The 13,810-nt window shown below is 39.1% G+C and overlaps 1 protein-coding gene across 3 annotated transcripts in view; it reads left to right on the plus strand.

The window, feature by feature from the left end:
* The window catches only part of EYA3 (EYA transcriptional coactivator and phosphatase 3), a 99,369-nt gene that overhangs the window by 81,266 nt on the left and 4,293 nt on the right, over positions 1-13,810 (plus strand). For all 3 annotated transcript variants that reach the window (XM_026014346.2, XM_026014347.2, XM_072750585.1), the window contains 5 exons: positions 1,045-1,103; positions 3,068-3,228; positions 5,812-5,926; positions 6,978-7,099; positions 12,042-12,142. In XM_026014346.2, the coding sequence (XP_025870131.1) occupies positions 1,045-1,103; positions 3,068-3,228; positions 5,812-5,926; positions 6,978-7,099; positions 12,042-12,142 (558 nt within the window). The remainder of the gene's footprint in view (positions 1-1,044; positions 1,104-3,067; positions 3,229-5,811; positions 5,927-6,977; positions 7,100-12,041; positions 12,143-13,810) is intronic.

Below are 13,810 nucleotides of genomic sequence, written 5' to 3' on the forward strand. Positions count from 1 at the left end.
AAACCTACTTTGTGCCAATAATTATTGCCAAATTGTATTTGTAATGATTTTCTAGACATAGTCCTCACTCAGGACTGAAAGTTCTGTGAAGAATTTGACCTGAATGTGTTCCTGCCCCCCAGGTCAGTGGTTCTTAACTTTAGGGGGCATAAGAATCACCTGGGGAGCTTATTAAAAATGAAGATTCTAGGACTTCACACCCGGAAATTCTGATTCAAGGAGGTCTGGGGTGGACCCAAGAATATGCATTTTTAAAAAACTTCCCCAGTGGATTCTGATGCAGGCAGACATCACAACATTGCTCTAGGTGGTGTCAGAGGAGTGATTCTCTCAGTTAGGCAGTGGGTGGCATTTTATATCAGTGGTAGCACGGGCTTGGTGGAAAGAACCTTGGATTCAAATTGGAAGGCCCAGGCTCTTTCAAGTTTCTTTCTATCACTCGTATGACTTTGGGTCATTCATTTCATCTCACTTTTAGAACATGAGATTAACTTAGGTGACCACTTCTAATTCCTAAGTTTGAATTTACAGATTTCTGTTTCAGTCATTCTCCATTTTGATACCATACTCTGCCAATATCTGCTTCATCTACAAAAATTTATTGGGTACATGCTACATAAGAGCACATGCTACACAAGGACTAGACTAGAAGGGTACAAAGGAGGTATAAGATACAGGTTGTGCCATAGAAGGGCAGCAGTGTAATAGACCTTGTAGTCTAGCTTAGGACATAGACATCCCTGACAGTGTAGGGGAGCTTATGTTTGTACCCATGAGCTGTTGTGTTATACCCATGACTGCTAAGAAAAGAGCACACCTGAGGGTTGGGCTGGTTAAGGAAGATTTCATGAAGACTGTGGGACATGAATTAAACCTTAAAAGAAGTTGGACAGCAGGGGGGTGAGAGTGATCCTCCACACACAAGAAAGACTGTAAGGTATTTCATCATCTGCCATTGTTTGTAATCTTTTTACATTATGTCATCGTGGTGATAGCACTTATACTCCCTGAATTGAAATAGTGTGTGGTTTTGTCTTTTAACAGGAGTGTGACCAGGTGCACGTGGAAGATGTGGCTTCTGATGACAATGGCCAAGACTTGAGGTGATAGAAACAGTGATGTCTTAAACATCAGATTAGTTGTTAAGCACAAGACACTGTCTAGATTCAGAGAAAAACAAAAATGAGTAAGACATGGCCCTAAAAGATGTCACCGTCTATTAGAGGAAACAGAGTTAACAATGGACTGCGATGTGTAGAGGTGACAGTAGAAAATGTGATGGAACACAGAAAAGAAAGTAATTCTGATGGCTGTGGAGAATGGCTAATTGCCAGCATTGGAGTGGCTTTCTCAGTGCAGTAGAATTTGATTTTGGCCTTAAAAAATGGGTAGCAATGATGGGATGAGGGAAGCGAATCTCCAGAGTAAAGGATACACTAGTTTTTCTTTAGCCAGATTTTTAAATCAGGAAAAATGTGCTTCCAGACTGATTAGTTTTATATACAAATTAACATCAGGAATTTTGCCAAGGAAACTAATGGTGGAAGTCTGTTGGCGTCAGGAATAACCCTATAGTAGCCAGTCCTAAGTATTGTACCAGTGAACACTACACCAAGGGGATCTCTGGGACAAAATGCTTGCTCGTCCCCTCATTTCTCTCTTGGCTACTATCTTCTGGCCCAGTAGTCTTAGCAAATAATCTGAAAGTTTATGTAGCTTCTATTTAAAGACATTTTTTTCATGTTGTGCATGTTTGTCCCTTTCATAGGTTCTTCCCTATGTCTACCCTAAAATTGTTTCACCCATGAGTTCTCAAGCATAGAGCAGGACTGGACATAACACTTAGGAAGGACCGAATCCTATAGGGCTGAGAAAGATTAAAAGATTTAACATCAGGAGCAGCATCCAGTTCTGCATGTGGTGCTTGCACAGCCATGGAACACACCATTCTAATGAGATTTTACTAGACTTTTTAGGAAAGTGTCTGGTCTGAAGCAGTTTATGATCTACCCTGAAGCCTAGTGGGTTTTTTTCCTCTTCTACATGTGGCTAACCACTAATTACCTAAATATCTGGACAGCTTCATTTTCTTAAGAATAGAACCTCGTACTTATTGAACTCATTTTTGACTTTTGATTGAACCAAGTTGTCTCTAATTCTGTCTGTCATTTTTTAAATCTTTACTTAGGAAATATTAATCTCTCCCAGCCTGTTTAACTGTGTTACTTATCTATTGCTCTGTAACATTACCCCAAAACTTGGTAGCTTAAAGTAATAAACATTTATCATCTCATAGTTTCTGTAGGACAGGAACTTGAAAGTGACTTACCTAGGTAGTTTTGAATCAGAGTCTCTGAGATTAAAATCAAGATATTGGCTGGAGCTTAAATCATCTGAAGGCTTGATTAGAGCTGGAGGATCTGTTTGCAGCCTCTCACATGTGACTAACAGGACACTTCAGTTCTTTGCTCTGTATGTCTGTCCATGGAGCAGCTTGAGTGTGCTCATGTGACAGCTAACTTCTTTCAGAGCAGGTACTCCAAGAGAGAGCAAGAGATCTGACACCATCAAATAAACCAACTAACCTGTCTCTGAAGAACATTACCATTATACCTTGCAGTTATTAATATTTGGAGTCATTTCCTTCCATTACTTCTTGACATGTTTCTCCACTTTACATAGTTGCCATCATTTGTGTGTATGTGTGTACATGAAAATGTTATATTCTGGGGTGGGTTTTTTTTCTGCTTTTTTTTTTCATTATAAGATATTCTGTCATTAATGAAAAGATGCTCTATTCCCAAGACAACATCTAGTGGATGCTAATGTTTGAATGGGTCCTACCTCTCTTTCCCTCTTTCTCCCTCTTTTTTTGATGGCAGTAATAGGGTTGAGGTAGACAACTAATGGAAGATAGATTTGACACACAGAAATTGAGGGAGAAAGTTCTCTTAGCCTTTAGACTTGATGTCAATTGCCAGGAATAGGACAGAGAATCCCAGGTGGGATTCAGCCCAAAACCCTATACAGTATACTTATTAATTTTCATCATCTTCTCTTTCTGCAGCAACTACAGTTTCTCAACAGATGGTTTCAGTGGATCAGGAGGTGGGGGGAGCCATGGTTCCTCTGTGGGTGTCCAGGGAGGTGTGGATTGGATGAGAAAACTGGCTTTCCGCTACCGAAAAGTGAGAGAAATCTATGATAAGCATAAAAGCAACGTGGGTGGTAAGTGTGGCATACAACCAGTCTGGTATTCTGTTTCCCTCTTTATTTCCTGTGTTCTTTTCCAGGGATTCCTTAGAACTCCCTAGCAACTGCTTAGGAATTGGGGCCACAATAACATTTTAACTTTGTATTAAAAAAAATTGAGATTTGATTGAAACCCTGTGAGGAAGAAGCTCTGCATTTCTCATGGACTTCTCTTAGCATGACTTTGCAAAGTTCTCTTGTTCTTTTTAGACAAATACCTTTTTAAAGAAATATGTTCCCAAGATTATGTTGGATGACATATGTTTTATTCTGGAGTCACAACTGTTGTCAGTACTAGTTAATAGGTTGCCGTATTTTTTGACTGATTAATGAAACTACCAGAACAAGTTTGGTAGAACTAGTGACTAGGTTTATGGTGGATGGAAAATTCAGTCCAGAATTCTAGATTGGCAGTAGCCATGTGTTAGACCTTGGAAATTCTGCCCAGAAATCCCTCAACTATCAGTGTCACTATGCCTAAAATCCTATTATTTGGAATTAATAACTTAGCCATAGATTAGATTTCTAATGTTTAGAACCTCTCATTTTCAATTTGAGAAAGCATGTTTATCATGAGGATGCTGAGGACATTTTACCCATGGTCATACCCAATCCCCTAACTCTTGATCCAGTGCATTTTACACTCATGCAGGCCTTTTTTTTATATATATATAGGTATAAAGAATGTCTTTATTTTTATTTTATTTATCTATTTGTAAAGTAAGCTCTCTGCCCAATATGGAGCTTGAACTCACAAGCCCAAGATCCAAGAGTCATGTGCTTACTAACAGGCAGCCAAGTGCCCCAATGTAGTTCCTTTTTTAGTGACATACTTATGAGAAGAAAATTTTTAAGCTATAAACTATCACCCTCAAAGATCTAATATGAAATGTTGCATGAAGTTTCAGGGATTCGATAGACTATCAAGAGGTATATTACCCCAGATCAAGAGAGTCCTCCTGCCACACCATGCTGCCTTATGTTATGGTGCTGAAAATAAAAACAGGGCTTCAAAGATAATTATGCTCACTTCTGTTAGAGCCCCCAGTACCAGATAAAAATCACAGGCATCTAAGCTTTAGGAATTTAATTAGTTTTTGTTTGTTTTTTAGATAGTATTTATTCATGAGAGATACACAGAGAGAGGCAGAGACACAGGCAGAGGGAAAAGCAGGTTCCTTGCAGGGAGCCCAATACAGAACTCGATCCCAGGATTCCAGGATCACAACCTGAGCCAAAGGCATATGCTCAACCACTGAGTCACCTAGGTGTCCCTAATTAGCTTTTTTTAGACTCCCTTTTTAATAGCCTATTTTTTTCTCATGATTCAGAGCCAGTATTATATTTTGGCAACTCCATCTTTTTGCTTTTACTCTCTCCACATATTAGCCTTTCTTTTGTTAGTTTTCATATACAACCTAAGTATCTGATCCTTCTTCTGTTCAATGAGTGCCAGGACCTGGTCTCCTGAAGAAAGTGATATAATCCTCTGTGAGAATCCCTTGAGCCTACCCTAAGGAACACTAAAAGTAATGTCCACCTGATTTTGTAAATAGGAATTAACAAAAGTGCCACATCATATTATTAGTTAAGTGTGTGACCTGTGTACTTATGTGTATGCCACACATGACATACAGGTACTGGTTTTGTTGTTTTATCAGAGACATTGAAAGTCATGTGATTCTAGGGTTGCATTGTGAAACCATCAGTCTGAAAACATGATACACCATTCTCCTCACAGAATTGCCTTCTGTTTTTATGAAATATTTGAAATAGAATATAGGATTTCTGTTTTTACCTTCACTACAGAAAATACAACACCAGATTTATTATTTGAGTATTACAGTTCAAATGTCTGCTAACATGCTCCCATCAGATGAATTCTGTTTTTGTTCTATGCTTAATTGCCTGATCTTAAACAGTGTTTCAGTCTCTTTTTAGCTGGAGTTGTTTCAGTACAAATAAATGACATTCCTGAAGTTGGTCATTCAACTTGAAATCTCGAGTCAATGTGTTGTGATAGGGTGAAAGCACAGTCACCATGGGAGCAATGTATGGCAGTGCATAGACTTCTGAAACCAAGCCACTAACTTGCTGTGTGATCTTAGGCAGCCCCCCTTTCCTCCTTGGGCTTTGGTTTCTTTAGAGAGATTGGAAATGCTGCACTCTTCCAACTATAACCCTCATTTCTCCCCCTTTGATTCTTGATATCACATCTAAAGCAGTGCTACTCAGTATGGTCCACCCATCTGCAAATTATGTTACTGGCTGTTGATGAAAGATTCTGCTTTGGCAGAATCTAATCACAGTGTTTCTTTCAGCTGATTTTGTTGTGGTGGTGTTGGCCCTCCTAGCAAAACATTCTGATAAAGTTGAAAAGGCATCTTAATGAAGTAAGCTACTCTAGGGTTTTACCAAGAAGAGAAATCTGTTCGCTCATTAGAGTATTTCAGTGACTCACACTGTTTCTAAATTGACTCTAGAAGTTGCTTTCTCAGTGACAGCAGGGATATGTTGTCAGATGATGAGTGATGAAAGTGTCTGCTTTTATTCCCGAAGGCCTGCTCAGTCCTCAGAGGAAGGAAGCACTGCAGAGACTGAGAGCCGAAATTGAAGTTTTAACAGACTCCTGGCTAGGAACTGCATTGAAGTCCTTACTTCTCATCCAGTCCAGGTACGGAAATGGTTCTTTTAGTTCTCATCCTCTCCTGGCTATGCTCTTTCCTGCACCAGTCCACAATAGGCCACTCTGTAACATAGGTTTGGGACAGGGGTGAAGGGAGTTCAAAGGATACCAACAAATATTCAAGATAAGTGGGAGACGAAGTCATTCTGTGCTGACAGTACATGTTCAGATTTTCAAAGGATATTTACATATGGAAACTGTCTTCTTTCCCCTTACTTTTCGCTCACAGAATTAAAAGATCAGAGTAACCCGTCATCTCCAGCCCAGGAGATGGGCCTGGTCACATCAAAAAATCCATGTAGGAGACACACCACATAAGTAGAGGAAGCTCCAGAGAAATGTACCAAAACCCACTCAGGAAGGCAGGACTCACAAGAAAAGGAATATATTAAGCAGTCTAAGGAGATTTCAGCTTGAAGCTTAGAATGGGAAATAGAAGCAAATAGTCTGCGTCAGTACCCTGTTGCTCCCTCCCTCAAATCAGGAATTCCAGATCTACAACCAGTAGAGCAAATAGTACAACTGAAACCAAGGGGTGGATATTCATAAAGATAAAGGACATGTGATGAGATTACCATGTATTCTGGAATCTGTGTTGCTGTTGTGTGAAAGGCAGAGAGGACTAAATCATGTCTTATTTAAGGGCTGAGTTAAATTCAGATGGAATAGTCTGTGACTAAAAGTCTTCATTGCTGGTTTTCCAGAGTGTGGCATCAGTGACATGCGGTGGTGGTGGTTTATTTGCTAACAAGTGTAGTGAACTACAATGGTCAGGAGGGAAATGGGGCAAGAATCAAGTTGCTGCTCTGTGCCAACTATATATATAGACTCTGTCCTTTAATATGGGAAATGAATAAACCTGAGATAGAGTAATAACCCAACATGTCACTGAACAAATAACAGGCCCTTTGAGGTTAGGTTTTTAATTAGATCCTAAAGAGAAGACGCATTTGAATTCTTGCTCTCATGTTGGTTTGGTTCCTTTTCCTTTTCTTTTCTTTTTATTTTTTCTTTTCTTCTTATTTTTTCTCCCTTCTAGAAAGAATTGTGTGAATGTTCTGATCACTACAACCCAGCTGGTTCCAGCTCTGGCCAAGGTTCTCCTATATGGGCTAGGAGAAATATTTCCTATTGAAAACATCTATAGTGCTACCAAAATTGGTATGATTTCTATTCTATTTCTTGCCACTTGCCTTACATAATACTTTATAATTTATGATGTACTTAATTATTTACCAATCCTTTAATTAGACACTTTATACATATCTATAATCCTCATAGCAGTCTTTTCCTAAGATTAGTGATGGGCCAGTTCAGGCTTACCAGCTTACGTAGCTTGCTTAAGGCTTCACAGCCAGTAAGCAAATTCAGGTTTGTAGGACTTCATGTTTATCAAGTTCTTACCTTTTGTAATAATTGAAAGAACATAATATTGTAGCTTGAAAATCTACTTTTGCCTCATTCCAGATTTATTTTTCTTTTTCACAGAGAGAGTGCTGCTATAGTCTCTAATAGAAAAAGTACTAGATTAAAAAATCAAAGACTAAGATGTATACTTAAAATTGGTTAAATTCCTCACACCCTTTAGGATGGCTGCTGTCAAAAAAAAAGTAGTTGGGGTGCTTGGCTGAGTCAGTGGAGATTGTGACTCTTGATCTTGGGGTTGTGGGTTCAAGCCCCACATTGGGCATAGAGTTTATTTAATAATAAAATTTAAAAGAAATAATAATAACAAATGCTGACAGCGATATGAATAAATGGGAGCCCTTTTGCACTGTTGTTGGCAATACAAAATGTATGACTACTGTGGAAAACAGTATGGTGGTTCCTCAAAAAATTAAAATTAGAACTATTATTTGATCAGCAATCCTACTCCTGCTGTATATCCAAAACAATTGAAAGAAGGATCTCAAAAAAATATTTTCAGACCCATCTTTATAGTAGCGTTATTCATGATAGCCAAAAGGTAGAATGAATCCATGAAATGAATGGATAAACAAGATATGGCATATACAGGGATGCCTGGGTGGCTCAGTGGTTGAGCGTCTGCCTTCAGCCCAGGGCCTGATCCTGGAGTCCTGGGATCGAGTCCCACATCGGGCTCTCTGCATGGAGTCTGCTTCTCCCTCTGTCCAGAATAGTGCCAAGGCACTAGGAATATAACAGAGACAAAATCCTCTGTCCTCATGGAACTTACCTTCACTCACTGGTACGAGGATAACTGGGTTCTCCATGTGAGGAGAAAAGCAGAATTTTATTCCTTCCTTATGCTATTTGTAAAAGTAAGTTTGAGTAGATTAAAAAAACAGCATGATAAGCAAAACTTTAATTTTTAGAAGAAAATACAGAATAGTATCTGTATGGCCTTAAGATAGAAGAGGATCTTATTTAAATGGCCCAAAAAAACTTTCAAAAAAACAAAAAATTATCATTTTAATTAGACGAATCTTATTTTATATTGAGTGAAAATATAAAATGATAAACCAGACTGGGAAAAGATTTTTGCAGCTCTTTTACTTACTAATTCATATATAAAACCTGTTGGGGCACCTTGATGGTTCAGTCGGTTAAGCATCTGCCTTCAATTCAGGTCATGGTTCTAGGGTCCTGGGATGGAGCCCCATGTCAAGCTGTCTGCTCAGCAAAGAGCCTGCTTCTCCCTCTCCCTCTGCCTGCTGCTCCCCCTGCTTGTGCTCTCTCTCTATCTCAAATAAATATGTTTTTTAAAAAAGTAAATGAACTAAAACTACATAACATCTATAAGGATTAATATGAAAAACAGTGTTTAACACAAAAACACATTGTAGATATGTACAGAGTGTATCATTTATCTAAAGGGTAAAAACGTACATAACCATGTAACCATATATTGTTTATGGATATATATACTCAGATAAATGAAGGGTCAACAGATAGGGGTACACAGAAAATCAAATCTGTAATATCTCATTATTCTTATTTTTTTATGTACAGTGTTACGATTTGACAAAAGTGAGTTGGTGGTAGATATACAAGAATTTATTTTTATTCTCCTTATTCTGTATGTTTAGTTATTTCATTTACAAGGAATTGAAGGAAACCCACTCCCCTTTGTGTTTTGGTATCACTGCCACTGCTTCACTATGCGTTTCAAAATCTGAAAGGTAAATTCTCTGTAGTCCTTGTTATACTGAGTCCTGACATCCAAAGGCTCATCCAACTAATGGGAATGATTTTATCCCCTTTGACAGTACCTGTGTTTATTTGGTAATTTTTCTCAGTCTCATTTCACCCAGAGCTAATTTGCAAAGCAATAGGTACCTGGACCTTGATAACCACAGTGAGAGAATTGAGGCTTTCCTTTACAGAACTGTGAAGTGGGAGTAAGGAGAAGAAATACTTGTTTTCTTCCTCTGAAATGATTTCGAGTTAAGGTTCTCTAAATGGCCACCCCGTTATCTTGGATATTAAAAAGAATTCTCGGAATCCCTGGGTGGCTCAGCAGTTTTGTGCCTGCCTTCTGCCCAGGGCGTGATCCTGGAGTCCCAGGATCAAATCCCACATCAGGCTCCCTGTATGGAGCCTGCTTCTCCCTCTGCCTGTGTTTCTGCTCTCTCTCTCTCTCTCTCTCTCTCTCTCTCTCTCTCCCCCCCCCCCTCTCTCTCTCTCAAATAAGATCTTAAAATAATAATTAATAATAATAATAAATAAAAAGAATTCTCAAAATTGTTTCAGGAATCCCAGAAAGCTAATATTCTCCAAAGGTTTAGTTGGTCTTGCTGTTACAGATTTAGTTGTCTGATACTTGGTAAGCTGAGTGATCATTGGCCATATCCTCCTGAATGCAGGGCTCATCTTCAGGATTGTTTTGAGAGTGTAAAATGGAGGAAGTATATTTACCAACAGTATGGGAGTCATTTTTTTATATAGCTACTTCTTCACTTTGAGCTGCTAATAAATCTTTCTGTCTCCATCCTTTTAGAGGAGACATTCCTAAATGTATTTCATCCTTGATCATTACATGCCATGACAAAAATCTTTCTATGTCCTTGTCCTTTAAATATGAGACATTCCCTTTGTTGGGTCTTACGGGAAAAAATCTAAACTCTGACTTAAGGTTTTCTATAAACAGATCATAAAGGAGATTGGATCTGGCAGAGGTTGGCTTAGATTGTAAGGATGTAATATTTGGCATGGAATTACGCGAACAGCTCTTCAACACTTTGAACGTAATAAAAATTTATTAGTTGAACTATTTAATGTTTGAATTAGGGCTCAAGACATGGACTGCAGTCATCTACTGAATCATTTATGAGATTAATGTGTATTTATTCTGCAAACATTGACTGCATTGCTTGATTTCAATGTCAGGCTTGACAATGCTATTGTAAAACCTTAGCACTTAAAGGGACCTACGTGCACCTGAGCCAAGCTTTTTATTGCAAGTGGGAGGCTAAAGCCCAAAATGGTCCAGAATTTGGTTCAGGTGACTAGTTCACCTGGTTTGAGGTGCCAATTAGGCTAGGAGTTTCAAAGACTTGCAGTTGCTCACATGTGCCAAGCAGGACTTCTGAGTATGGGTGGATAGGTTGTCAGTTTTGATGTAGTCATCTCAAATTCATGTATTTATATGTTTATTACAACAATTTTCCAGCAGATGGCAGACAAGTGCCTTGGGGAAGAGGCACTTTTTTCTTGTTCACACAGGAACCCTGGTGCCAAGTCCCTGGATCTTGCAGGAAGAAAGGATGAAGAAGAAAGCAGAGTTAGGACCTTGCTTAACTGAAGAAGGTGGCAGAAACAGGGAAATAAGAGCAAAGGAAATAATTTCCTTTCTATTTACGCAAATAAAGTATCTTTCCACAGCATTATCATCAGTGCATGTTTCCAGTGTGTTCCAGATGGGATTTGAATTTTGATACACTGCCATGTTTCTCAGCTGTCTACCATGGCTTGAAATCACCCTTCCCCAAGGTCAATTTCAGAGAGACACTATCTCAGCTGACGTTACAAAGTATAATAGGATATTCTGGATGTGACAGATTTACTGCCATATTCATTGGTACTCTGGGGCTATTCCCCCACTGAAAGACATAAGATTCTGGCCTAAGGACTGTTTCTGGAAAGTGAAGAATTGGAGGAAATGGCTGTTTGCCTATTTCTTGTTACCAACAAGAAATCAGGACCTTATGCTTCCACTTTTTTTTTTTTCCTACACTAAAACAGGTTCCCTCTGAAATCATTCTTATATCATAGCAAGATAGCTAGAGCCTAGATTGGAACCTAGAGCCCAAAATATAGCTACTAGCTTGTTTGTGATCTGGGACAAGTAACTAATCCTTTCAGCTCCATTTTCATCTTTACAGTAGGGAAATGATACTCATCTCACTGGATTATTTTGAGAGTTCATTAAAGGAATCCCTTGAGAACTGCTTTGTAGGCTACAGGAGATATGGAAGAGGGAGGTGGTATTCCCAGCTCTCACACTGCCTAGGCCCCTTTGCTTCCCATTTATAAAAATTCCCCACACTAAGGGGTGCCTGGGTGACTCAGTCAAGCATCCCCCTTTTTTTTTTAAGATTTTATTTATTTATTCATGAGAGACAGAGAAAGAGGCAGACATAGGCAGGGGAGAAGTAGGTTCCCTGCAGGAGCCCGATGCGGGACTCAATCCCAGGACCCTGGGATCATGACCTGAGCCAAAGGCAGACGCTCAACCATTGAACCATGCAGGTGCCCCAAGCATCCAACTCTTGATCTCAGTTCAGACCTTGATCTCAGGGTCATGAGTTCAAACCTGTGCTGGGCATGGACCCTACTAAAAAAAAAAAAAAATCCCCACACTAAGATCTTAGGGATTTTACCCTCAGTATGCAGATTAAAATAAGAACCTAAAAAGAACAATGCCTAGGAAGTCTGTTGTCATCTTAATAGCACAATTTCACATTTTTTGGGTAGCAGGCCTGCTGGATCTCCTGCGGCCACCCGTATTCCCCACCAGACAAATTACTTGGGCTGCCACTTGTTTTGTCTAAGCTTAGGCAGGTGAACCAGCAGCAGCCCTCTTTGGTGCTGAAAAAAGGTAGGGAGACTATCCTAATGGGAAATTTATTTTTCTTATCAGGTAAGGAGAGCTGCTTCGAGAGAATTGTGTCTAGGTTTGGAAAGAAAGTCACATACGTAGTGATTGGAGATGGGCGAGATGAAGAAATTGCAGCCAAACAGGTAACCATGGTTAAGAGAATAATCCATGTGGTAATGCATCAAGCAGTTAGAGAAATGGTAAAAGTCAGAAATCTTAGTAGTCTTATGCATTATAATGTTTTCCCTTTTCTTTAAAGAAAGAGGTTCCTTTTTTCCCCAAATAGAATTTTCCCTATAAGTTGTTAGATCCTTCCTTTCTCTCTCCTCCCTGCCACTCAGAAATCTTAAAATCATTGAGCCTTGCTGGAGAGACCCCCATCATTAAACCTGGTAGAGGCCAATACAATCAAGTGAAAGTTCTTTGGATAAACTCCTTTCTGCTTTTGAGCCCAGAAAAGATTATTCTGCTGTGCAGGTCCCAACTCCAGGCCACCTCTTCTCATTACAGGAAATGGTGGATGAAAGAGTCTTGCCTATGGAATCTAAAATTAGACTGGGTCAGATCTTATCCATTTATTAGCTGTGTGACTTTGGACAGTTTACTTCTCTTTGAGTTTCCTCATCTGCATTTATTAAATGAATCTACAAAAGTTCTTTTCCTCTACTCTGGTTCCTTCCAGCAACTCTGCTTCTTAGGTTTAGAAGTGGAAGGTTGCCAACTAGGATTAGCTGTCCTGCTTTTCTTCTTCATCACTTAATGTAAAAACTTCAACTATTAATAAACTGAGATTGATAATCAGGTGGCACTATTACCTCATTATGTTTTCATTTACCATTTTATGTAGCAATTCAAGGACTTTTTTTTTTTTTTAATGTGTTATTTCTAAGGCTTTGATTCTGAAGTGCTTGTTGCGCTCTAGGAAAGACACTAGTGGATGGAGGCAATAGTGCTGCTTGGTTTGAAGAAGGGAGTTGGGGAGATAAAGAACAACTTAAGTCATTAGCAGAGTTGGTGCCGCTAAGCTGATGCCTGTAGTCATCTACCATAGAATATACCCACGGGAAGATGCCTTAGAGCTCTATCCAGTTCAGCCTCTACCCTGTGAGGGACCTTTTCTGTAGCCCTTTGGTAGAAGACTTTCTAGTCCTTACTTGAATAAACCCAAGGATGCAGAGACTGCTTCCTGGGTATCCTCTTCTGTGAAGTCACTCAAGCTGTTAGGATGTTCCTCCTTCCACTAAACTAAAACTTGTGTCTCTTTCACATCCTGGGCCTAGTCATGAGCACAACGTAACAAGTCTGTTTCCTCTTCGGCATATTAAAAGCCTTTTAAATATTATGTGCAGCCACATGCTTGAAAAACGCTGAGCTTACTGCCAAAGAACTATTGTAATAAAACTTCAGTATTTTGGGTGACTTGCAACCAGTTTGAGCAAAATGATCAGTAAAGCAAATCCCCTTTAGCTTCATTGAACATGGTTTCCAATACTTCGATTTTTCAAATCCTTTCTTTAAAATGTGGCTTCCACAACAGCACATGGTCTCCTGGACATGATTTTGACAATATAGTAAATGGGATCATATTTCTTAGATTTGTGATCTTAGTTGTGAAGAATATTTAAGCTTTGTAGCTCTGAAACTTACAGAAGACTGACCCATCTATAAGAAAATACAATATTAGTTGTAATGTCTTACATGGGTCATTTTATTTGATCCTAAAGACCCTATGTAATGGCTAGAACAAGTATATATCATAAAAGCAGAGTTACAACTGAAGACCTGATAAAAATCTCTCACATTTGTAAAGT

The sequence above is a fragment of the Vulpes vulpes genome, chromosome 2, assembly GCF_048418805.1.
Source record: "Vulpes vulpes isolate BD-2025 chromosome 2, VulVul3, whole genome shotgun sequence".
In the NCBI taxonomy this organism is placed as follows: domain Eukaryota; kingdom Metazoa; phylum Chordata; class Mammalia; order Carnivora; family Canidae; genus Vulpes; species Vulpes vulpes.